We start from the raw sequence: 27,105 nt of genomic DNA, 5'->3' as shown, positions 1-27,105 counted from the left end.
ACACCGAGCCGCCCCCGGTTCCGGGGGGCTCTGCGGGCAACACCGACGCCTGCCCGGTGCGCCCGGGCCGAGACGCGGCCGGCCGTCACCGGGGGCAGGGCGGGGGCTGGCCCCGCGGGCAGGGAGGCGCCGGGGCAGAGGGTCTGGGGCGGCGGGGCCGCGGAAGCGCCGGGGGCGGCCGAGGTTCCCGGCACGGCCGCCACCGCTGCCGGGAAGGGAGCCGCCTCCGCGGGCTCCCGCAGCCGCTGAGTGGCTGGGCGGCGGCGGGGCGGAGCGCGGGGGCGGCCGCTGGCCCGGCCCGGCCCGGGCCGGCTCCGTCCCCAAACAGCGCCGGAGCGAGCGGGCAGGCGGTGCCGGGCCAGCCGCCACCGCGCCGTACCGGCCTCCCCGTGCGCCCCCCGGCCCCGCGCGATGGAGATCGAGCTGCCCCCCGCCGCGCAGGTGAGAGCGCGGCCGGCGGGCGCGGGCCGGGGCGGGGGGGGGAGGAGGGCGGGGGCGCCGGCAGCCCCCGCCTCCCCCCGCAGGGCCCGGCCCGGTCGGGTGTGCGGGCGAGGGGCGGGGCGCGCGGTCACGAGGCCGGCGGAGCACGTGGCGCCGCCCCGCCCCTGCGAACGCGCTGAGTCACGGCGGGGGCGGGGCGGGGCCGCGGAGGCCCCCGCAGCCCCCCCCCCCCCCCCCGCCCCGCTCCGCCGGGGGGGGCCGGGCCGGGCCGGGTCTCTTCCCGCCCGCGCCAGTCGCGGAAAGGTCAGTCAGGGCCTGCAGGAGCCGCCTGTGCGGCAGCTGCCCGCTGCGGGCAGCCTCGGGCGGGGGCAGGAGCTCGGAGGAGCCGGGGAGGGCGAGAGCGAGAGGGCCGGCCCCGGCCCCGGCCCCTGAGGGAGCGGCTGGGGAGGCGCCCGCCGCCGCCGGAGGGGCTGCCCGCGCCAGGCGCAGCCTCGCGTCGCTGCCCCCGGCGTGCCCGTGCGCCTCTCGCTCCTTACTCGGGTGAGTTACCGCAGGTTTCCTTCTGTTGTAGCGCGGCTGCCCGTCGCAGTTGCCCCGCTGGGGCCCAGTCCCCGCCAGCGTGCGGCCCGCGCCGGGCCGGCAGGAGCTGTTGCACAATCATGCACTTCCCCGGGGCGGCTTTGGGTTTGGCTCAGCCTCTCACGCGCGGCCTGAGGCGCCTAAAGCGGGATGACCCTGGCCGCGGCCCGGGCCGCAAGTGAGGGGCTGTGGCTGGGGCGCTCCCCTCGCACCTCCGTCTGCTGGAAACGCCTCTCGAGGCTTTTGAGCCAGAGGGCTTCTCTGGGTTTCGACACAGGAGGAGCTTAAGCCTTGGTGGTCTCCTCCAAGGCAAATGTCTTGGAGGCTTAGGGGTATTTGGATGTATTTGTGTTTTGTACCCTCGTGCTACGAAACCTCTTTTCTAAAAGCCTGGGGAAGTTCAGTACTTTGTATTGCAAACCAGCTGTACAAGAGTGGGGCGAATAACTGGAAGCGTGATTGAACTCCATTTTAAAATTATATAATCATTACATGTTATTCTTGGGCTTTTAAATGGGAAATGTGCCCTCATCAACTAAGCATTAGCTTTACAGAAGTAATACTTGAAACTTAATCTGGAGCTCTTTTAATCCTTTTAATGCTACAAATCTAAGACTTGAGAGTTTTGAGGCTCTTTCAGTGTATGTCAGTACAATATGTGCTACACAATAGAGTTTCTTTTAACATTGTCCGCCTGTCTTTTAGGATATATAAGTGGGTACTTCCTGCAGGTAACATCTCTTTAGCAGTGTTGGATAAACTTTTTCTGCTCACAGAATGCTGTTGCTTTTCTGTCTTAGGCCACTCATAGCTCTGCCTGGCCCATCTGTTTTTCTAGCCCAGGTTAGCGTGGCCGTAGCCTCCACCTTGCCTTCTTGGTTTCTTGGAAAATACCACAACAAAGATCAGGCTCTTGGCCTGTGCTATGTAAACACCCCGTGAATTTCTTTTTGCCAATAGTATCCAGCTATGACACTTTTGTTCTCATTTCTGAGAGAATCTTGACAAGACTGATACCTGTGTACCTGCTTTTGTACCTTCTTGCCCAATCCACTGTGACTTCTCTGCTAGCAAACCTAGCTTTTGTTACTTGTTTGCCTACTTCATCAAACCCTTTCTACCAAGCCACCTGTTGCAGTTTTCCTATCTGAGCTCAACAGCTGCGGGTTTCTTCTCTTGCAGACCTAGCCTGAAAAGGCACTGCGTTTTCTAGATAGTAAATGATTACCATCTTTGCCATATACTTTTAAATGTATTTATTAAATGGAAAATTCAAATACCCTTTCCCATAAAATGTTCACTCAAAATGAGAGACTGGGAACACAGTCTTCATTTAGCCCCTCAGAGTTTTGCAAGCCAGCGGACGGAAAGAGTGTGCGCTTGTGCAAATACAGTACAAGCTCTTAGTCTTTTATGTGCCTGGTAGCAATTGTCCTAGTAGTAAAGGTGAATGTGAAGGACTGGGATTGATCTAGCTCCTTAACCAGAATGTGAATAGCCACTTTCTGCTACATACTTCTGTGGGAGTTAACAGTGCTATTGCCTGCAATATTATTGAAAAAAGTATTCCTTTGTTGTACATCTCTACCTGGAAATAGGATGCACCTCCGTATGCAGAGGTGAAATGGGATGTTGTCTATTACACACTAACAACACAGACATCAAAACATCTAAGAAAAAAGAATGCAATGGAACAAGTGTTGAGATGTGTCAAATCACATGTGAAAGCATGATATTCTCATAGTAGCTGTTCTCCTCTTCAGTAAATTTGAAGTTATTGAAGTGGTTGCTTGTAACCTTGTAAAAACAGCTCAACAAGCTCATCAGTTACTAAATTTTGAGCCTCATAACAAGAAGACAGCAAAAAGAATTCACTTTCCAACACAAAGAATGAAGCTGTGTGTTGCACTTAGACTGAAGTAAGACCAACTGTAAAACCAGGCAAAACAAAGTAAGCAAATAATTGAGTGCCTGTCTATGTGTATCTGTTAGGGTTTTTCTACTTAGAGAACTGCCCTGAAGAGTCTCCAGCTCAATTAGTGTGATCTCTTCAGTCTAAAGGGCTTTAACAAGGAATTACACATACTTTTTTTTAATGACATGCTGCATTAAATTGTCAAGTGAATGGGTTTATTTTTTATTCCCTAATGGCCTATCACTTCCACATAAGGTAGATTCTGCAGGCAAAGACAAACAAATGCACTGCTCAGGCCTGGCAACAAGTCTTGGTTTTCTGGTGGGTTTTTTTTGTTTTCTTTCTTGATAATGAGGTTTAATAGCCCTGTTGAATAGGAATATCTGATCAAGGTATCTGTGGAAATATCTGTGTATGTAGATAAATTTCAATATAAGAAAACATCCACATCTCTGAATATTAATGTTATCTACTGAAATTATGGACAAGTTTGGAGGAAGTAGTGAGAGAGTATCACAAGCTCTATCTTAAGTAAAAATGCATTTATTCTGACCCTCTCAGTTCTCCTGTCCTCACCTTGATATCCAGCTGCACTGACAGAGCTTTCTTTCCTTCAAAACTCACAAAAGAATATCTTTCAGTTAAGCCAGTGGTAGGTGTAATGCAATGTAGTATGTTCAGCTGAAAAGAACATAGACTAATAGGAGATGACTGTGTCAATCCCTTCAGGAGAACAGCTAATTGAATGTTATTGTTACTGTAGTAAATATCCATCATATGAACGTTGTTCTGTAGTTTGTGTTTAAAATGTGCTAAGAATTTACAGTTATATTGGAAATTGATGAAAGTGCAAGAGGTTAATTGCCTCTGAAAATCCGAGTTAAAGAAGTTTTGTGGTTAGGACTCCAAGTTGGAGAAGAGTTTGGCTTTGAAAGTTTGTTGGGAAATATTTGAAAGAGACCAAACTGGAACAAAAAAGAACATCCAGTGTAAGCAGAGGGCAGCTGGATGATGTTGTATGCTTTAAAGATCTTGACACATTTTTATAGCACTGTGTGGGTGGATAGGAAGGCTTGTGTCTACTTCCCACTAATGTTCATGGGCAAGAATAAATTTTGGCTCTCTGTGCCTTACTTTTTTTTTTTCCTTTTTCTCTATTTTAATTGAAAAAATATAGATGTTATTATACTTAGCCTGAATAAGAATGCAGCAGGTTATGTATAATCATGAAAGACAAGGATATTGTTAGAAATGTGTTAGATTACTATATCTATTGTTGCACCTGAATACCCTTTTGATTTCTTTTGGTTTCTTTTCTTCAAGTTCTGTATCTTAAATTTGCAAAGCAGAAAAGTATCTGTTTGATAGGTGTTGCTACTTTTGTGATCCTGACTGAAATGAATGTAGCAATAGCATATTGAATGTATTTATTTTGTTAAAGAAATCTCAGGTACCTTTGTGGAATATGCTGGACTTTGTGAGATGATGTTAAGGAACACTAGAAGTGGAAGGAGCCGAGTGAAATATTTGTCATTCACTTTCTCAGTAAAATCAATTAATACTGCTTTTTAATATAATTTTTCCTATATAGTTGTAAAATTTTGTCATATTTGGCCCTTCAGTAGAACCAACAAACCCCAAAACAGCAAAAGCTGTCACAGTTTGTAACTGAATTTTTTTTGGAACGCATTAGACTTTTAAAGGAGACTGAAAAAGAGTCAGTTGCAGGCCCAGAAAAGGGCGAACTTAAGGGAGAAGGAGAGAATATAGAAAGTTCAGATGGTGACGGTAATAGACACCAACTGTGCCTGTGTCTGTAACAGTGGATGTGTGCTTCATGGGAAAGAAGGAGTTTGTTTGATTTTTGTGTCTAGAACACGGCTTCTTTCCTCTTTTCCTTTGAAATGATAACGATAAGCTTCAAAATTACTAAACCATTCACTAAAATTAGGCCGATTTGTGAAAGTGTGATGTATTTGCAATGATCGTGTTGGCTGAGGCTAGTGCAGTACAAGTCCAGGCAGTAACCTGTTGGTGTGAATTAAATATTAATCCCCTGCTGCTGTGCTTGAATTGCAGCCAGCAAAAAGTCTTCCAAAGTCTCCAGGTTAATCACCTAGTTAAAGTTTGTTTTGGCCTCCATCTTGTTCCAACCCTAAGTAACCTGTAATTTTAATATAGCACATTCCTAGAGAACTTGAAAGGGTTTGAAGTCTGTTCAGTTTTCTGATCAGGTATTAGACTAAAGTTGGACTTTGTGCTGCAGAATACAGCTTTAGGTGAAGGGAAAACAATACAATGCATTGGCCAGATTGGTTATTTTTTGGTAATCTAGTTTAACTGGTTTTGGAAACACTTCATCTGCTACCTGTGCAAGTCTTTCTACGTAGACCTGTGAAAAGTCAGGGTGGGAGTTGGAAGTCATGACTCTGAATTTGTATTGTCCAAAGATGACTGATATACAGTGAACTGAAATCCTGCTCAGGATTGCTCAACAGTAATACTTTCATGGCATATTTGTTTTATTAAGGTAAACAATTAAACCAGCCGGTAAAAATGAAGCCAGCAATGCTATCTGTGGTCTATAAAACTGCATTTAAACCATGGAAGGCTTCTCTGAAACAGATACCAACAAATACACTTCAAGTAAAGATAGGCATTGTGTACTTTTATCTTTCCTACCCAGTAACTGCTTTCTGTACAGGAAAAGCAAAGCTAGTGACAGTCACGTATTAATTGGCAGTAGCAAGAAGTTAATTGGTTGTATAGTGCTTAAGTTTTTCTAAAGTGTAAGAACAGTATTACTACTCTGTGTAGCACAGTACTGGAGCAAGCACAGGGGTGGCTCTGTCTCAGTGGTTTTTAGATACATATTTCTTAATTTTTCTTTACCACTTTTTAAAATAAGGAAATTAAAAAAAATACATTCCCCAGCAGATACCTTGTTTTAATATTAGTTCAGTTTTACCTTGACATGCATAGCCCAGCAGTGCCTCTTTGAAATAGAAGCAAAGTGTCTCAGAACCATACATTTAAATATTAATTTGGGTAACCAAGCAGTCAGTAACAACATCAAGTAAAGATAAAAATGTTTAATTATTTGACTGCTTTGCAGAAGAGGATTTGTGTTCATCTTATGAAGCATTCTTCTGTTTTCTGTGTTTAGCCACTTTGAATTCTTGGTAAAATATTTGCTCAGTTTTCTTTAACTGCCACATTGATTTTCTGAAGTTGTGTTCATACATGGGCTTTGTGTTTGGCTCTTAATTTCTACTTTAATACTCACTTTAAAAGGATTAATTCAAGTGTTTTGGTATGTTGATCGTGGAGATGATGGAAAGCCAATAGGAGTTAGTAAGAGTGTTAACTCAGTTAAGTTAGCATTGTTTTACCAGCAGAGTATAACCACTGCCCAGTGGTATATTAGTAATCCCTAGCACAAATACTAATTGGCAAGGCTGTAGTAGAATGGCTATAGCTTAGAAATAATACTTACGTGGGTGCAATTTTTATACTAGAGATCTGGTTGAAGTTTTCATTATGTCAGTTTAGATTTCTGCTTTTGGCCTGATTAGCTGCAGCTTTTATACTGGGAAGAAGGAATATAAAATAGTGTTTATTTTTAGCTAAGGTATTTTGGAGGTGCTGTAAATGACTATGTATCCTGCCTTTACAGTTAAAATAAAGCATTTCAAGAAGTATGTCTTTGCTGTTGATGGTATTGCAGTACTGAGGGAGTTGCGACCACCCAACCTTGTACTTGTGTTGCAGAGTCTTAAGACTTTTAGTCCAACTTCTGCAGTATTTTTATGAGCAATGCAATTAAAAAAGAGAAGAGAGAATTAAGTTCCTTTAAGTTTGATATTGCAGCAACAAATTATGTAAGACCAGTTTGAAACTGTCTTTCAAACCTTTTAAGGAAGTATCTTTTGTATGACTATGAAATGTAAAGATACCAACTTTTCCCTATTGCCCCCATGTCTGTCTTGCAGTTTCACAGTTTTATTGCTGTTTGTTGTATTGGTTTTACATGCTGTCTCTTGTAAGTATGAAAAAATCGACTCCTGGAGACTGCTTGCAAAACAAAGTTTGCATACTTGGGAAATTGACTCAGAAGGAGCTTGGTTGATAGCCTGCCTTTAAGAAGAGGTTTGTTTTATGATTAAGGGTGTGCCTATTTGCTGTGTTTGAAATTAATGCCCACTAAATGTTGAAGCAGTGACTTTTCTACAGCTGAGTTATCTGAAAAGCTGCTGTGACTTTGATTTGCTTCCTGCTCATATCATCACTTCTGTTTAGCCATAAAGAGCTGTGATAGAAAGATCCTGGGGGGCTGTGTGGTGTGTGTTTCTTTGAACCCTTGTGGTAAAATTAGTACCCCCCTACTTACTGCTGTAATTAGAGTGGAGCAATTCCTGTGCTTCTTGGGCTTTTGGAAGATCCTTCTTCGGAATTCCCAGGCCGATGCATGGTCGATGCAGATCTGCCACTCTGCTGCCTGCTCCCATGTAAGATGGCCAGTCTTTCTGTCTGCTCTGCAGCTGGCATTTGTGTTTTGTGCCACCTGGGCCTGGATGCTCAGTCATTTCTTCTTTCTGTCTTCAGGAACTGTTTGGTTAAGTAAGTGCTGTTGCATAAGAAGGCTGAATTTTGTCCTAAAACAGGGTATTTCCAGTTAGATTGCATGCAGTTACGTAACCAGATGACATGCTCTGCAGTCAGCTGGTTAACAAAACAATGGGCAAAAGAGAGTGGCAGGGGTGGGTGGATAGCTCTGAAGGTTGGTGCAGCTCAGCTCAGATGGGTAACAATTTTTAAGAAGCTTCATGTCTGGAAGGAGAACACAGAGACTTTAGTGACAGAGGTCATCAGAGACGTGTCAATGGGAGTATTCCACCCCAGCTTGTTACGCTATCGCTTGTCTTCACCGGTATCGCAGAAGTAGGGACTGATATGTATGCACCGGTGCAAATAATAGTTAAGTGTCCTTGGAACAAGTGTACTGTAGACCCTGGTGCAATCTTCTGTGAATTATTTGACATGAGATGCATGGATATATTTTCTGTTTTGTAACATTGAGTTATATTTGCACTTTTTTTTTCTACTGTAGATGGGTCTTGAGCAGGCCTGTGTCAGCTGAGGAATTTCTGGAGGATTGTCACACTGATATTTTTAAAACAAACAAACCTGAGTAAACTTCTGGAACAAATAGGATTTAAGATACCTAAGGATGAAAATGGAAGTACTTCATTAACAAAAAATGGTACTATTAAAATAGCGTAATATGATAAACAGAACTTACATTTGAAACTAAGTCATAACTTCTGACAGCTGGTCTTCCAAATTATTTAAATTGAGTTCTTTGGCTATGGGAATGCACATCATATTTAGGTGCCTCATAGCTGGGTATGCCGTAGCAGAGATAATTACAGCACAGTAACTTCTGATACTGTGCTTTCTAATTTGGTTTGAGTATTTGAACTAAATATTATCAGGTCAGTTCTTCAACTAGTATAAATTGTTGTGACTCAGAGGAATGTTTAGTTCTGTGGAACGTTTTCCAGCTTGATTTGTGATCCTTTATCATCTGCCACTTCAGGAATCTAGTCTGCACCTACCCATCTCGGGAACCCTTGCTCAGCTGATAACCAGTGCAAACATCTCTAGACATCTCTCAAAGATTATTTTTGCTGGTGAAATGAAGAATGGAAGCCACTTAAATAATGAAATTGTTAATGGAGTGCTTTAAATTATTCTGAAAAACACTGTTACTAAGGTCAGAGCCATAGAATTATTTTAAAATCAAAATTAAGCTTGGGGTAAGAGTTTTTGATAAATGGTGTGTGTATGTGGCAGAGATGGTGAACAAGGTCTTATAAAATGCAAGTGGTAATGACAGAATTAATAGTTTGTAGCTGATTCTGTGAGTTGTGATTTACCCTAACAAGATCTTTCTCTCTCATTGTCTGAATTAACTATGCTGTAGAGAAATTTTAGAATCTTGCAATTTTTACTGATCATTTGCTATAATCAGATTTTTTCCCAAGTATTTACTGAGGCACAAGGAAGTAAAAGTGTTTTGGTCAAAGGCAGAAAACTGTTTAAGATCCAAACCTGACATTTTCATTGCATTCTGTATTTTCTTATTTTACAAGTGAGCTTCTTATCCTTTTTGCTCAACAAATTGATTCTAATTACATCTGGAAAGCAAGCAAATCTTCCATAATGCTTCTACTAGAAAAATCAGCTGTAAATGCTGACTTTTAGAAACAGTCTGCTAAATATACTATACTGTAATATACTTGCAAACTGGGTAGCCCCCCCCCCCCCCCCCCCATTTAATGTTTGTAAACCATCTTAACAAGCCTGGAGTATGTTTGCTGCTTATGGATGGAAGAGGTGTATTGACATGTTTATTATTTGTGGCAAACAGTCTTGGTTTGGGTGTCACAGGTTCTGGTAGAACATGGCCTCTACCTTGATTTCTTAGGTACATCTATCCATTTAATCAAAAGGCTGAAAAAGGCAGCCCTGTGATAATCAGCTGTACAGGCTGTGAGCCTCCTGTGTATTCCAAGGGGACAGACATGGAAGCCACAAGGACAGTGGTGGGCAGACACTTTACCTATTCTGGTTCATGCCTTGGAAGACAAATTGGGTCCTTTTGCTTTCAAAAGTTTGTAAGTTGACTACTACACAGGACTTTAAAAAGTGAGGGCTGGATTGCACCACACAGAAACAAAGCTTTACTTTTGTACACAGTGTTGCTCAGTTCCTCAGTGGGTTTACCTTTTAAGCAAAAGCTGTCACTGTACAAAAATAATAAATTGGCATGTGGACACCTGACACGTTGGCCCTTCTTAAGCTTTCTGGTTTAGTAGTTTAACTTTGCAGGACCTTCAAGTGGAAGAGCTTCTTGAAACCTTTGTGGGGGTTGATGACTTTTAGAGGATTGCTTTTTGCTGAGAAGTAAGTGAATTACAAGTGCTGAAGAAAATTAGTAAAATCTACCCTTGCCTCATTCTAAGGAAAACCAACTCTCATTATGTATCTTTGTGCAGCTGGAAGAAGGGAAAAGCTATACAGACTCCTTTCATGCAAATTAAATAACGATTTCTATGATGTTTCATGTAAATTAGGGAGAGCATTTTTGGTCATCAGTGCACAGTTGACTGGTATTGTTATTTACTGAAGCTTTTCTGTAGTATGTCACTAAGGAAGGCTGTGCATGGTGTGACATAAACCATTTAACCATAATGACTTGTTTGGAAAGATAGTGTCACCACAGCAAGAATTTGCCACACTGGGCCTCCCTTCCTCAAATCAGTTACAATCCTGTACTGTCCAGTGGTGAGCCGTTGAACAGCAATGTATTTTTGGCCTTTTTTCTGTGTTTTTTTTCTTTTCCCTTGTAGAAACTAAATAACCTTTCCAAGTGTATTTGAAGTTGGACACTCAAAAAAAAAATAATTCAACCCTGCTTATTTATTCAAAACTGTGCACTGACACGAAATTCCCAGCATTATCTAATAATTTAATGTGTGTAAAAAGTGCACATTAATTGCAAGACTCTGCTCCACAAAGGTATTTAGCACCTGTGCCCACAGACTGCAGTGGGAGGTAGGCACCTGCATACTCTGCCATATGTGGGCTGACATTATAGCTGACCACCTCTGAAGCAAACTGTATTCCCTGCAATGTAACTGTATTCTTAAGCTTTTAGTTTTAAGATAGTATTTCTAGGCTGATGAGGTGTTTGTGTGGCGAGTTCTCTGAGTTTGAAAGCATCCTTACTTTTTCGTTGTCAGCTCGGCTTGAAAGCATGGAAGAATTTTCCTTGATGGCAGCCTTATGGAGTAGATGTCCGTGTTTCTGAAGGAGGGCTGATGGATGTGTGCTGGCCGTACAGTTAGTGAACCTCATCGCTTTCTAACCCACACAGATATTCCAGTTGCTTGCCATTGTAGTTTGGCCCATGAACAGCAACAACAAAGTTGCTTGTGAGATCAGTGAAGTGAAACTTGGCGAGACATGCCTCTTGTAATACTAGAGCACTCAGTTTCCACATCCAGGCTGTAGTGCAGCTGTAATGACCCATCTGGTGCCTGTCACCGTAACTTGCCCAGCCATCAGCAAAATGACAGCTAAAAATGGGGACTTTTAAGTTCAGGAAAGATTCTGAATAATCCTTGAGAATATTTTAAGCCACAAACAAACACAATGTTTTTGTGTTTGGTTTGAAAAACGCTTTTCCAAAAAGTGTGTAATCCTGATGAAATCAAAATAGTGGCTAATAGGTTATAACCCAAGGTTAATACAACCTGATAAATGTTATTTGCAGTTTTGTTAGGTTCTTTACTCTGTTTGTATGTTCATCTTTTCTTGCTTCCTGACTTCTTTCACTGGACAGAAGTGTGCTGTAATTTGACTGGATTGTGTTTCCCAGATGACTGAGCCATTACTATAAATAAATCCTCTTGTAGATAAACTAATAAGTAGCCTGTAGCAATGTCCACACACAGATCATGCCTGGCTGGGTACAGCAGGATAGCTTGAAGATAATAATTTAGCGGGTAATTGTTTTTAAAGTACTGTAGGTTCAATATATAAAATGAATTGGGACACAAAGGCTTTTGTATTCCTATGGTTAAAAGATAAGCAGTATTTTTGGATGCTGTATATTTTTTATATTATTTGTTTATATGTATAGAAAGGATTTTTTATTGTATAAATGACAAAATTCAATAAAAGCCAATTTTCTTACAATGCAGTTTTAACTTGGGAGGGGAAAAAAAACAAACACAAAGCCATTAAGACCAGCTTTTCCTGAAATGAAGTAGACTTCTGTCTGAGATGGCTGCTATTTGAATACCTTTCAAAATGGAGTTAAGAGGTGCAGTACATGGTGATTAGACAACAGCTAGAAAGTCAGCCACCACAGAATCATTCAGTTTACTTGCTGGGACAACGTAGCAGAGTTTTGTTGATGTAACAAACATGTAAAAACAAATAGACTAACCCACTCTTTTATAAAATAATCCCATATTTTTGCCAGCCTCCCAATTTCATTATGCAACTTGTGTAATAGATGGTAACTTGAATACATATTAACTTTGTGTGCTTATTGACTTAATTTTGAAATGCTGCTGATGCAAGATAGAGTAAAGAAGTAGCAAGTAAATGGCTCTGTGAAGTTGAAAGAGGGGTTCAGAATTTGAGTAGAAGGGACCACAACAGTTTTATGTCAGCCAAATATACTGTGGAAAAGTGAAATTTAGATTAACACAATATAATGAAGACCTAAGAAGAAAGAATGGAACTTACCTAACCGAAACAACAAAGCTTTGAAAACATGTAATATACATTGCTTTAGATGCTGATGTTCCAGAAAGCACTCTGGGATGTCAGGAGACTTAGGACGTAAGTTTGAAGAAGCTCTATGACACTTATGACCATTTTTGGCTTTTGCTTAGCAGCCAGGGTAGTGCTTGTAAATATGGGCATAGTTAAATTTATTCAAGAAAAGTTCTTTGTCATCAGCTCACAGCATTAGACCTCATCCTGTCTTTTCGTTTAGGCTATGGCAGAAATAGGGGAATTTGGAGCAGATACAATGCATGACATATTTGGCCATAAATACTAGAGAATAACTTGAAAAATCAGATGTTGTACAAAGAAAATAAGTACCAATGTCAGGTTTAAGACTTTGCTTTCTGTAAGCCATACAGTGAGACAGTGGGATTCAGCTTCCCCCCCCCCCCCCCCCCCACGTTTTTTTAAAGATGTTGAGGCAGGATCAGTCTTAGAGCCATTCAGCCCCTGGAAGCCACATACTTTATATTAAACTCTATCATTTTAAAGCTACCTTCTAAAATGTGTGTTGATTAAACAATTTAGAAAAACACAGCTATTTCTGGAGTGTCTGAGAGAGAACACCAAACAATCTTCTGTGAAAAGATCTTCAGTACTGAGCAAGAAAATCCCCTGATCTGTTGGACCAGAAATGGTCACCTCAAGGCAGACTGAATGTGGTGGGAAAAGGGTATATGTATGTATTTCTGACTCCAGAGATTAATGAGCCAGAGAGGAGAATGTCTCTCCTGCTGCTCTGCCCCAGGCTGGAAGGGAGTGCTCTGAGGCTTTTGCGCATGTTCAGTATTTTAAGGAGTGGCATGGAGGTGAAGATTGATTGATTTTGCAGAAAAAGAGAAAACTATTGTCAAAGTGAAGTAAACTGCTCTTTATGTCCCTCCTTTTCCTTCTCTTTGTCTTTCTGATGAGGGTGTTTTTCTGTACCTGCTGTGGTCTTGCTCTACTGTTAGCATTAGGATTTTGCAGCTTTTGGAGTTGGAATGAAGTTAGTACACTAATGACCATAAACAGCTTCCAACGGCTGTTCTTTATATATATGAGTTACATTCTTACTCATTTTACATTCTTCAGGCTTAAAGAAACCTGTCTTTTCACTATTACTGGAGGAGATATGAGGTTTTCCCTGGCAGTTTGGAAAGCTTGTTTGCCATAGGATTTATCATATGGGAAAACCGTCACGTTGGGAGCGGTAAAGATCTTACAGTTGTAGCCTTTGTTAATACTGTTCCTGGACAATGATGCTTCAGGTGAAATACATAAGTCATCCATCTCTCAGAGGAGTTGATTCTGGAGTGAGGGTTGGGAGAGTGGGTGGGTGGTGTCCAGAATTGCACTTGTAAGGGAAGATTGTCCTTCCAGCCAGAGCCTCTCCCTGTCTTTGTCAGAATAATGCCCAGACAAGGCAAGGCTTATAGTGAAACTTTCTTAAGAACACTGGACGATCCAGCCAAGGAGTTTTTCAGCTAATCTAATTTATAAGAGTAGATCCTGACCATTTGGCATTTATTAGGAGAGCCTGCTGGAATACAGTGGGAGGAACAGTCTGAAATACGAGATGTATGTTAGGAGAAAACAGAGGCTAAACACTTCTAGCTAATGAAATATCAAGACTTCTGTTCCTGGCCTGGCAAAGCATTCTGGAAGTTTCTTTCTTCAGTAAGAAAATGAAATTTGTCTACAAACACTTACATTTCAGGGACTGTGCTTATCTTGTATGTCTCTGTTGGGACAGAAGAATGTCCTAAGACACATGGTCAGCATTTTTCAACAGGCTTATTTATATAGACATGGAGTGGAAATTCTCTTACAACATCAGTTCTTTAAAGTTGTGGCTTCCCAACCCTTTTAGAGTCCTTACTCATGTAAATTAGCCTTCCAGGGCTTAAAAAGAGTTTGCAGACCAAGATACTGGGCATCCAAAGGCTTTTTAGGGCCAGGAAGAGCAAATGAGCATCAAGAAGCAGAAGTAGGCTGGTTTAGTGTCAGTCCAGTCACACCTGTAGTAAGTGGCACAGGTGTGAAAGATAGAAGAAAAAAAAAAAAGACACCCCCTCACACCCACCCAAGCACCCTGTTTCCTCCTAGATTGCCTGGAAGGTCTTGGTGAAGAATGTGGGACAGCAGGCAGCTCCACAGGGCAGGCAGGGATTTGACCTTGTGCTTTCACAAATCACAAGTTGCTATCACATGGCTTTGTTTGACAGCTGTCTGTTCTGTCACCTTTCCAAATCCTAAATCCAGACATCTAAAAATTGCTATTGTTCCCCTCTGCCCTCCAGCATAAATAGTTTCCGCCATTCCCTTTTCCCCATTCTTCTCATAAGGGCTCTTGCTTGTTTGAATTTTTCATGTCCTCACTGTCCCTTCCACTTTCTTGAATTAACTTTTTTCCTTCAATTTCCGATTGTAAGGGATTGAAGATGATGGGTCAGCTTTCAAAACTCAATTTTTTTAAAAAAGTTACGGTGTTGGGCTAACTTTATCTGCTTTCTGTGCTTTCTCTGAAGCATGAGACTTGTGTCCAGGATTTTTTTTCTGTAATTATGAGTGGTAATTAAATAAGTAACTTTGAAAAAGATTTAGAAAACAATCCACTAGTTTTGGTGATTTTGGAGATCATCTGAAAACATTGAATAATTTATAAATAATTCTTAAAACCTGCTTGAACAAAATCAGTTCCTCCTGAGGATAATGAGGGGAAAACATTCAGCTGTTGCTTCCACAACCTGTGCTTTTCTCTAAGTGGTAAGATGCTTCCAGCTCCTTCTCTTGCACTTGCTTTATTACTTGATCCCCTCCCTTTCATTCTTACCTTGGAGTATCTCAGGTCCTCAATCCTCACTTCCCACATGTTTTTTTGAGTACAGCAAAAATTTAAGGTGCTTTCTGTTCATTCTTTTCACTTTCTGGAAAGCAAATAGGAATTGGGGGATAGGTTGTGATTTCTCTTTCTGTGAATAAGCTATAGGAGTGCTTTCCTGATGCTTGTAGGGTTCCTGTCTGAGCTCCCCAGCTGGATGCAATATCTATTGATTCTGTTGCTGTTCCATTTATTCATGCTGGCATGTGAAATCTTTTATCTTCCTGGAGTTAGGTGCTAATGGATCAGGGGAAAGAAAACCAAATCTTTGTTTGGTAAGAGGTACTGCTAATGCTATCCCAGTTTGTGTTGCAAAAAGCATGGCTTTAAGAAGTAAATGTGCAAAACCCACAGATGTGCTCTGTATTAAGGCTAATAATGGGTTGAAAGCACTGTCTGAGGGCGTGTTCTGAGGTGGTTTCTCCGCTGACACTTGGGCCACTGGGTGTTTCCACTTTACCAATGTTACCTGTGAATTTTATATAAATTTATATTATACTGTATATATTTATATAATGTTTATATTCCAAACAAAACCAAAACCAGTCAGATAAACCAAACAGGGATGAAATAAAAGATTAGCGTTTTGTTTAGAGCACAGAAGTCAGTCTACGAAATTAACATGAAAACAGGGTTTCTTGCCTTTGTTTACCCTACTGCAAACATGCTTGCTTAGGAGCAATAAGAGTTAATTGTCAAACTTTACAAGGTAGTCAGAGATTTTCTCATAAAATGTATAACAGACTCTGCCCAGATGGCAAATGCTGATATGTAAATCTAAAACATGAAAATTTCCATTGGGGGCCAGATGGTGGCTTAATGTGAATTGTTTAACATTTATGTTTATCTTATTAAAAGTGCCTTTCTATGTCCAAACTAAGCTATCAATGTGGTTGGAAGAGCATATCGCTAAATGAACAAAAAAAAAAAAAATCAAACCATGAGTACAAGGCACTTCCTGCTTACATGGATCATGGGAAAGCAAAGCATGTCCTTCTCTGTTGAGGGAAGTACTTTCTCTGTCTACAAAACTGTGAAGAAAATATTATACATAAAATCAAATCACTGTTTGTCTGCTTGGGAAAAATACTAAAACCGTATTACTTTCCCAGAAGTTAGAAATGTTGGACAAGGGTAATACACACATTAAATATTGTAATGTATTTCTCCTGAAAATAGGCGTTGTTGTTCAGTGGGAAAGAGCTGAGCCCTGGACTTAGGGGGAAGCCTCGCGGCTGCAATCCCTCCCAGGCGCAGGCCCTTCCTTCTGCCTGGCTCCTCCTGCGCTGCCTCTTGGCTCTGCCAAAACCATCATTTCCTCTGATGCAATTCAAGAAATTGCACAACAGAGGAAAGAACAAACGGGCATTTGTGGACTCCGTCACATGAGGGACCGCGGGTGCCTTTACAGTAAATATGTCTGATATTAAGGGAAGTGGTTAGCCTGGCTCTGAAGGGCAGCAACAGCCCTGGGTCAGGTGAATCTTTCGCAGAGCTCTCAGCGCATGTGCTCCAGTTCAGATGCGAATCTGCGCTCGCTTGTCCCTCCAAACGAAGCTTTCTGCGACCAGCACATCATGTTGAGGCATCTAAAAATTAGAGGGTCGCTGTTGCACAGGCAAGAAGTAAAATACCCTTTAATAGCTTTAGTTAAACACTCCAGGCATCAAATACACAGTTATTTTTTGACGCTTTCACAGGAGAAGCGGAAAAATGCTTCAGTAATAAACCTAAAATAGAGTGCCTGCCTGTGTCTGTGGATACATCTATGTACGTCTGTGATAGTGTTCAACAAGGCAGAGAAATAGTTTGAAGAGGAAGGTTGTGGGGAGGCTGAAGGAACAAAATTGCAAAATATTTGCTTTAGACTGCCATTTATTTTTTTCTTTAGTTCTTTGCCATCGCCTCATGCTGGGGGTTGTGATTCACTTCTTAGTGAATCACTGGTCAGTGTTGACTCCATTAACTTTGACCTGAGGCTTTGGACTAATGCCCAGAATTTTTTTTTTTTTTTTCTTGAAAAGGGCAGTATTACTAAAAGCATTGGCTGAAATTATAGATAGGTGTGAAATGGCAGGTTAATATTTAAATCGGTGCGCTGTTTGATATTACGTATTAATGTATTGAACAGAAGAACACTTCCTCTATGCAACCCATTCATGTGAAGAGTAATTACTTAAATTATTATTTGAAGTTAAGGCTAATACTGCTGTATTTATGTAGAACTTTTAAAACTGAAAATAGGAGGGCTGTTTTCCAATTATATGGTGATAATTTGAAAAAAACCCGCCCTTTTGGTTTTAAGTACCACAAACACAACTAAATAAAATAAATTAAAAAAAGGTGCTCAGCCCTTTGCCAGAGATAAGATACTGGGCTAAATATGGTCCCTTGAAAAATGGTGCAGGAGCGAATCAATGCTGTCATATTTCTCAAACAACAGCCCAAGATGCTGAAAATCCTGAAAACCATGCAAGCATATTCATTCAAAAAATAATCCTGCTTGCTGAATTGATTGCTGCGCACACACAGAGGTGCTGTACAGCCACAGCATTTTTTTTGGCCAGCTGGTGTCTTCAGAGATCTCTCATCCCATAAATGAGGCAGCACCCAAAGCTACTTCTTTTGATAATGAATATAGCCAGTAGTATGGCTGAAAGATTGAATAGCTATGCCTTAAGTTTTTGCACTAAGGCTATGTGGTTTTTCTTCTTAAGGAAAACATGCTATTCCTTCTGTATCTCTTTTTTTGATCACTTTTGTTTTTCGTGATTTAAACTGAAACTGAGCACCAGTTCTGCTATTTTTGTGCTGTAGACTGTTGCAACTCGGGGAGGAAAACAGCTCTGTTAATTCACAGCCTTGTGCATCATACACACAAAAAATGTTTTGAGTCACATTTTTAATGGTGCCTTGTAAATGAATAATTCAGAAGTGAGCCCTAAAATCCAGATCCTGCAGTTTTATCCAGAACATATTGCAAATGCTCTGAGACTGGGAAACAGTTTTGAATCTGCTGCAGGAGGAGACAGTGAGCAGCTGGTAAACTACTGGCCCTTAATGAAGCTATACCATATTGCAATATCTCCAATTACTGCAGAACTTAATTAGTTCGTTTTACCCTGCCAATCTGGAGAGACCAAACATTGTCTTGGGCAGCCACTGTAATTATTTCAGCTTCTTCATTGCTGGCCATTAAAGCTGTGTTTGGTCTCTCCCAGCAAGGTATACTTAATATGTCTTAGATTTGGGAATGCCTGCATTGTGTTACACACAGATATTGTATGTAACTGCCTGATTTTAGAGAAAAGTAATTTTTTTAGTAACTGGTAGGAGTAGTTCATGCACTGTATAAATATGAGTGTTAATGGTATAGCATTTTTAACGAAGAAATGAGAATACTGAATTGGTTTGTTCAAATGTGGACTTGCCCTAAAGCTTTTTGCCATAGCTGTTGTACAGAAGCAATCATTTTGAATGGCGGTATGACTTGGCGTTCGGGTTACTTTGCTTCTCTATTTGAAAATAGTCTTTAGAGATAAGGGAATGTTTTAATTTGATACGATGACAAAATAAATGTATCTTGGGTGTAACTGCTAACTGAATCAGTAAAGTTCTATTTCAATGAAATGTAGTGTTCGATATATTATTTGTAGTGTGCTAGCCTGATGAGAATGCCCAACGCTGAACATTATTTTTGTGTGCTGCCGCTGAGGGGTAATTTCAGGAATAATGAAACATGCTGTAAAATCAAAACTCTCAGGCACCAGCTAGAAATTGTTGGCATTTACCTATCTGACAAATGTGGCTACTAAGTATTAAAATTCTTCATCAGCTGACATCCAAATTGATGATTTTTGCGTGTTAAGTTTTCTTCAGAGAAGAAAATAGTCCAAATTTCAGCCCTTAAAAATACTGCGTATTTGAACAGTAAAAAAACCCAAAACAATCCACTAACCCCTTTCCCCCCCAAAAAAACCCTTGTGCAATAAATTAAAAGAAATTGTAGCCAAATCAAATAATAATAACCAGTTGGTTTTCCCTAAATAGCAGAGTTTAATTTGTCTTCTGAAACAATAAAGGCGCAAGGAGTAGCTGATTTCCAAGAAATTTAGGTCATTGTTAGCTGTCTGATAATAATTGACTCTGTGATGAGCCAGAGGCAAACTGATTAACAAAATTTGAAGCCTGTTGACCTCTAGTTTATACTCAGCTGCTCCAAACCAACCACACTTAGAACATCAACTTAGACTAAGCTTTAAATTACAGTTTTTTAGTAATAGTCTTAATAATTGTGTTTAGTGCCACAGTGATACTCTGTCACTTGGTGATTTTGAAACCAGGTTATCCTCCAACTCTGAAGCCCTGTTCTGCTGATCTTTAATCTTAACACCAGGATGGAACATAAATATTTTGAAACACATTTTGCAGTATGGCTATTATAGTTAGTTCAGACAGCTCCTGTCATGTTTTTAGTCAGTTTTTACAGTTTTGTAAGATCATCTGAAAAAAGTTTACATGGGCAAACTTCTCAATTTCTGTTCTTCTCTCCTAAAAAATTACTTTCTTAATGTGACATAATTCATTCTATAGCTTCACGTTTTCTATGAGCTAACTTAGGAAACAAGAATATATTTATCCTCTGGCTACTTCATGTATTACTTTACCAATTGTAACAAATAGCTTAGTTTCTATAAGCCTGTGTGTGGGCCACAGCAACCAACCATCAGTTCATGCACTTCAGAAAGGTTGTATAGAGCCGTATTTTATTTAGATAATTTTGTAGGATTAAGAGAAAAAGCCTCAGTTACGTGAGTGTACCTGTTTAATACAGAAATTAAAAGCTTTGCTATTGTTCTAAAGCGTCCTCCCCAGCAAAACTGGTTGCTTAAAAAGAGCATTTCTATTACAGGACATGAACTTGATTGACATCCTTTGGAGGCAAGATATAGACCTTGGGGCAAGGCGTGAAGTTTTTGATTTTACTCAACGACAGAAGGAGTATGAACTCGAGAAACAGAAGAAACTTGAAAAGGAAAGACAAGAGCAGCTCCAAAAAGAGCAGGAGAAAGCCTTGCTGGCTCAGCTGGAGTTAGACGAAGAGACAGGTGAATTTGTTCCTGTTCAGCGCATTCAGTCAGAAAATACTGAGCCACAAATTGTTTTTTCACAGGTAAACTCTAATACGTGTTTGTGAGCGTGTTTAAACCTTTTTCCATTCACAGGAAGACATAATGTTAGTGGTTACCTAAAATGAATTTGCATTTGTTGCTGTAATGGAAGATTTTTCAGTTATTCAAAGATGCAGTAACATTTTTTCATAACTTTCCTATTTAGACCACACAGACTTCAAAACCAGAAGCAGAGGCCTTGACCTTTGATGACTGCATGCAGCTCTTGGCAGAAGCATTCCCGTTTATAGACGATAATGAGGTAAAAATGCTCAATACAGCGGTTTCACGGGTGTTCTTAGAGGTGATCAGTCTCATGTCTTCTCTTACTAAGGCTTGTCTTCAGCATAATGTTAATTTGTGATATGATTTGAGTTTTGTCCTCAAGCTGACTTCAACTGGAATAAAGCAGTCTGGTAGGCTTGAACTCGGGCTGTGTTTGGTGGGAGTGGAGTGGTACTTCTGTTTACTGAGTCCTGCAACCAGGATTCAGCGTATAAGGCCAGCTGATGGCAACCATTCCAGTTACTGCAAATAACGGTAGTGGGCTTTGTCAGTTTGTTACAGTGAGCTTAGTGCAGCTTGCTGGAGTGCTTGCATTTGAGTTGCTTTATTTCCATGTGCTGACCCCAACTATTTGATGAGTGAAGATAAGCCCTTCACCAGCCAGTTTCTAGATTTTTTTTTTCTCCTATTTCATTTGTTAAGATGAAAATGCCTTTCATGGGAATATTTTTATATTACCCTGTTGTTTACAAAAAATGCTTTTGTTAAGAAATACCTGTCTGTTTGTTCTGCAGAAATGGTAGAACACCAAAACCCAGATTTTTGCTTTGGAAAATTCAAAGTTGGTTTTTTGAGTGGGTTTTTTATGTGTGCATTTTATATTGTTGTTTTGTTTAAGTTTTTTTAATTATTTTTTTTAAACAATCCAGGCTTCTTCAGCTTCATTTCAGTCATTGGTTCCTGCTCAGATCGATAGCAACCCAGTCTTCATTTCCTCTGATCAAACTCAGCCACCTGAATCACCTGTTCTAGTTCCACTTACAGATGCGGAGAATATGCAGAACATAGAGCAAGTTTGGGAAGAATTATTGTCCCTTCCAGAGTTACAGGTAAAGGTTTAGTATGATAAGCACCTGAAAAAAATAGCGTGATATTTTGGAAGAGACTGGTATTTCGGAGAATGCAGTACAATAGCATCTTAACAGATGGTGATTATGACTGTCATGTTGGAATCTACACCTGTAGGCTGTCTATAATTCAATGTAAGCTTTATTTTTTAAAAACAATATATTGGAAAGCATGCAGAAGGAGGGAAATTTAGTTGTTTATCAGAAGGCCTTAATGAAAGACAATCTGTCTTCCCAATCAGAACTTCCCCATGTTTAGCAAATCACTGTTTGCCTCTGTATGCAACTTGTTACGGCATGATGATAGTTGAAATTTCAGCTCCTTAAAAATGGGCACTTCTGAGTTATGGATCTACAACTGGAATTGTTTCCACAAGGATTATTGTAAACCTTTTTTTTTTTTGCAGTGTCTGATTGTGTGAATCATTTATGGTTACTTTTATCTAAGGAAAAGGTTTTGTAAAAATTATAATACAACATATATTTAGGTACATAGAAGAGTCAGGTGTAGTTGTGTAACTACTGTTTACATATGTTCAGTAAGAACTAATTATGTGTAATGTACATGAACGGAATATTTCAAAGGAACAAAAAAATCACTTCGCTATGTTTCTAAATTGGGCATTACAGAGGACATCTAGGGTGTTTTTCCTCTCCTATCCTTATGTTTCTATTTATATTTTCCTTAGATTTTGACTATAAAACTGAGTAAATTTATTTTCAAATGTATTACTACAGAATGTCATCATGCTTCAGCATGATGCTGCTCTACTTTATGCTGTTAACACAGGACATGAACGCTCGGTGGAATGCCTGTAAATCCGAATCATATTTTTTAAAAAAAAAAAAGTTTGCAGGAACTGTGGTTTTCCTGCCACTCTGCATTTTCCCTTTGTCTTCTTATATTTTTCAAAATTTTCCTAGTTTCCTAATCTTTACAGCCGTGGTAGGCTTAAAAGCCCCCATAAGTAACAAGGCCAATTGTCTGTGAAGAGGCAACAGTGATGCTGAAAGTACATTAAGAAACTAAGCCAAAATTATCTGTTGCAGTAATTCTGAAAAGTAATTGAATAATCTTCTGAAAGAAGTGAGATAATTAAATTGAGGGCATCGCCTTTTATGAATTATGTTTGAAGAAAAGAAAAAAAGAGCTCTCACATTCAAAACCTTAGCTTAAGCCTTGAACGATCTCTGGTTAAATAATCAGTGTGTGGTCCCTTCTTAAGAGAAACAGAATCATTTTGGTAATTGCCTAATTCTTTGGGGATAGCAGGCACACATATTTCAGCTTCAGTTAAGAAACTGCAACCCTGTTGGAAAGAACATTGGTCTTGTAGCCAGTGAAAGCCCATCAGTGTAATAGTCTTTGACGCTCACACTGGTGTTAGCCAGCTTAGCTAAAAGTATGTGGGGTGAGTTAATGTTTGCAAGGCTTCGTGTTTGTACTCTTTTTACTTCAGCAAGAATGATATTTCTCTGCACTGAACAGCTGCTTCATTCAGTAAATCCTGAAAGAATCTTGTTCTTTGAGGAAAAGAAACCTACCACAAACATGAAATTAAGACTGCTAAAAGTTAATTGTTTGCTAATAATGCTCATTAAGTCTCATTCAGTGATTTTACATTTACTGTACTCATGCCATTCCTAGCAGTGGTGCTTGTGAGTTCAGACCTGGCAGCCCCAGGATCCCCACTAGCAATTTACCAGAACAGGAGGGCTCCGTGCAGCTTTCGTATATTATTGGAAGGGGTCTCTTCAGCATCTTGCTATGAGTTTGAGAGGCTCTGCTCTCTTAATCTAAATAGCTTTGTCCAGAACAAGTTGCTTCATACTCTTGCTTAGGTATCTAGTCTTCTTCCTAGATTGCCTCTCCGTAGTAAAAGTGTGTTGTAGTCATCTAGGTTACAGCAATGTTGTAATACTCATGTGCATTTTGAGTGCTAAAATATTTAATGTTTGTGGATTATAGAAAAAGGTTTTATCAATTGGAGATGTGTTGCTCAACTTCTCTCTTGCATTTCCCATGTAGTGTCTTAACATTGAAAATGATAACCTGGCTGAGGTAAGCACAATCGCAAGCCCTGAAACCAAGCCAACAGAGCTGCACAACAGCTATAATTACTACAGCTCATTACCCATCATGAGAAAAGATGTTAACTGTGGTCCAGATTTCCTGGATAGTATTGAGGGTCCCTTTTCCAGCATTTTGCCACCCGAAGACACCAGCCAGCTGAGTGTGAACTCTTTAAATGACACACCCCCTTCAAACTCTGATTTCTGTGAGGATTTCTACACCACCTTTATTGATACAAAGGTGAATAGTGACACAGCAACGACACACTCTATCAGTCAATCACTTGCGGAAATTCTAAGTGAACCTATTGATCTCTCTGATTTCTCACTGTGTAAAGCTTTTAATGGCAACCACTCAGGAACCGTACCAGAATGTAATGATTCTGACTCTGGTATTTCACTGAATACAAGTTCTAGTGTAGCATCGCCTGAACACTCTGTTGAATCATCTGCCTATGGAGATAAGACTTTTGGTTGTAGCGACTCTGAAATGGAAGACATGGATAGTGCTCCTGGAAGTGTGCCGCAGAGCAATGCTAGTGTGTACTCTTTGCAGTTCCAGGATCAAGTGTTTTCTTCCATGGGGCCAAGCTCTCAAACACCTAGTTTGCAGTGCACAAACACACCAAAGAAAGAACCCCCTGCCAGTCCAGGCCACCCCAAAGCTCCATTCACAAAAGATAAACCTCCAAGCCGCCTTGAAGCTCATCTCACGAGAGATGAGCAAAGAGCAAAAGCTCTGCAGATCCCTTTTCCTGTTGAAAAAATCATCAATCTCCCTGTTGATGACTTCAATGAAATGATGTCTAAGGAGCAGTTCAGTGAAGCCCAGCTTGCACTTATTCGAGATATACGCAGGAGAGGCAAGAACAAAGTGGCTGCTCAAAATTGCCGTAAAAGAAAACTGGAAAATATAGTGGAACTGGAGCAAGACTTGAGTAACCTCAAAGATGAGAAAGAGAAATTGCTTAAGGAAAAAGGAGAGCATGACAAAAGCCTTCGTCAAATGAAAAAGCAACTAACTACCTTATACCTTGAGGTCTTCAGCATGCTGCGTGATGAAGATGGAAAATCTTACTCTCCTAGTGAATATTCACTGCAGCAAACTAGAGATGGCAATGTCTTTCTTGTTCCTAAAAGCAGGAAGTCAGAGACTAAATTTTGAAGGGCGGCACAGCTGGCCGCTGCTCTCCGAGTTACTATTTTTGTATCATTTTCCTGATAGTTTTTACTGTGAGGTGGAATGCACATTTAGGTAATATTTGTCAAGTAATTCTATGCAATGATAGTTTTAAAGTTAATAATTAGTTTATGGAAGATGCGAGTTTAATTGTGTAAGGCAGATGGACATATGCAAAATTTGTAATCTTACTTTTATAACAGACGTTTCCTTCTTATAGCACCACTTTGACTAGTTTCCATATCCATGTAAATATTTAAAGATACCATATTTATATACTGTTCCTATCTCTTGTTATATTCATAGATTTATTTGATATATATATAAAAATGATTTTAGCCTTCTAAATATAATTTCTTGCAGGACAAACAGTATGGCTTCTGACACTTTTTTATAAATATGCAATAGTGTTTGTTTCCCATTTTCTTACACATTTATACTTGCTTTATATTTAATATATTATTTTAATTTAGTATAAAAGTTGATACTTAGTGTTTGATTTTGATTTATCAGTTCATTAAACTTTTTTTTAACTCTACTTCATCCACATTTATTTCCCTAAAGCAGGGAAATCCTCACTAGTTTTCCAAGGCTAAGCCTCCATGTAACAAATATGCTTAATAACAAGTGATGTATCACACAGCGTTGTCAGCATTTACTAGTGCTTTGTTCAGCATAATTTTAACTGCCAGTTGGAAGGATTGTGTAACACAGAGTTAAGTAAGTTTCAAGTCTCTGCTAAGTTTACATAATTTTTGTTTTGCTTTTTGAACACTACTTAAGTTCATGATGAGATTTTTCCTCCAAAGGCATTTAAGATCTGTTAATTAAGACATTGTCAGCATTATGCATTTTTCCAACTAAAAATTCAGTATGCTTTTGAGTAATTGTTCTAGAAATACACTATGTGTCTCTGACTCTGATCAGCAAGCGCCGTTTGTCACTGCTATTACTTTGGAGCTTATGGAAAAAGGCATACTAACTGCCAGCCAGCCAACTGCACGGTTTGGAACCTGTGCTCAATTAATTGAAAAACATTTTGGAGTTTAAATTATGATTTATAAGAGAATAAAAATTGGGCAAATAAATAGCAGTTTTGTTTGCTCTTCAAATGGACTCATTGTACTTGATCATTGTGGATTTTTTGAATACAGAAAATGCATAATTTGTTATTTGAAATACACACACTGATCTGAACATTAAAAACCATATTTTCCTTCCTCTTCCCTGTGAAACTTCTAAAAGGCATGTTTAATCTGAAATGTTTTTTCTGCCACTGATGCTCTATATAATTTTAGGAATATTTTGTCTATTACAATATTATGCATAACTTCATTTAGTATAATAAACACCAAGTTGTTTTGCAAGACCTCATGGTAAATTCTTTTTAAAAGAAGGAACTGGAGGTACTGAAAAAGGGTAGAGTAGAACCCACAAAGATTGTTTAATAATGTTGTAGGAAAAAGGGTTTGAAGAGGGACATCAGATTAGGAAACCAGCCTTCCATTAGCTCATTATTCACAAAGTTAGAGTCATGCTAAATGGAATGATACAGTGGTTGGTGAATTCAGTTTTGAGATTTTATTTCCCAGGGTTTTTAACTATGCTGGAGTTGCCTATCCAGCAGAAAGCATCTCAACTCATGGCTGGCCATGAAAGCCAAAGAAACAATTTTAGATTATCATAATCCCGATTCCATACTATATCATTTTTTATGGACCTTCTGAGTGTCCTCAAAAAAAAAAAAAAGGCACAAAGAGGAAGTACAGAAAGCCATAGTTCTGATGAATATTATTCTGTCACAGCAAGCTGTGGAAGGTCTCCTGTTCCAGGGCAGTGTAATGCCAGGAACCATGATCCTATTGAATACATCCTCTTTAAAAGGCAGGTGGAATGGCCAAGTGCCAGCATCAGAAGAAAGTCTTTGGTACCTAAACCTGGGACCATCAGATGTTCCAGCCCTGCCTACCTGAAGAGAAGAGTAAGTTTCACACAACTTCTCATACTGTGTTACTTGCTGCAAACTTTCAGGTGAGGTCCTGCCCCACAAAATGTCTGTATCTGAGGCAGCAGATACAGTGAAGTCATGAAAAAAACTGTATAGCCTCAGATTTCCAACATCCCTGGAAGTGCTAGGAACCCTGCCCATTACATCAAGTAGCAACATCTGTGTTTTTGCAGAAGACAGGGGAAATGTGAATGCAGGTGACCCAACTTGCACTTTGAGGCTGCTTACCTTGTTTATACTGAGCACCTTCCTTGTGAACTGCCTGTCAGTCCATCCCACTGCACAGTCCTTGACATACTCTGAATGCAAGAACACTCCTCTTTTTGGAGCAAATGGTTGATACCAGTGGTTGAAAACCTAGAGGCTGGATTTG

General features: G+C 40.1%; 1 protein-coding gene across 3 annotated transcripts; it reads left to right on the top strand.

Annotated features, from left to right (window-relative positions):
• The first annotated feature begins 378 nt into the window (after window positions 1–378).
• On the top strand, window positions 379–25,840 carry NFE2L2 (NFE2 like bZIP transcription factor 2). Of its 3 annotated transcripts, none has more exons than XM_059820157.1 (5): window positions 379–441; window positions 20,080–20,340; window positions 20,505–20,600; window positions 21,274–21,453; window positions 23,501–25,840. In XM_059820157.1, the coding sequence occupies exons 1-5, from the start codon at window positions 412–414 to the stop codon at window positions 24,707–24,709; spliced, it is 1,776 nt and encodes a 591-aa protein (XP_059676140.1). In that variant the 5' UTR covers window positions 379–411; the 3' UTR covers window positions 24,710–25,840. The 3 variants fall into 3 exon arrangements, with proteins under 3 accessions (XP_059676140.1, XP_059676142.1, XP_059676141.1); XM_059820159.1 differs by lacking the exon at window positions 379–441 and adding an exon at window positions 932–981; XM_059820158.1 differs by lacking the exon at window positions 379–441 and adding an exon at window positions 8,702–8,711.
• Window positions 25,841–27,105: the final 1,265 nt, after the last annotated feature.

Source organism: Gavia stellata, chromosome 8 (genome assembly GCF_030936135.1).
Source record: "Gavia stellata isolate bGavSte3 chromosome 8, bGavSte3.hap2, whole genome shotgun sequence".
Lineage (NCBI taxonomy): Eukaryota > Metazoa > Chordata > Aves > Gaviiformes > Gaviidae > Gavia > Gavia stellata.
Note: the sequence above shows the minus strand (reverse complement) of the source record. Positions and strands in the feature narration are given on the sequence as shown.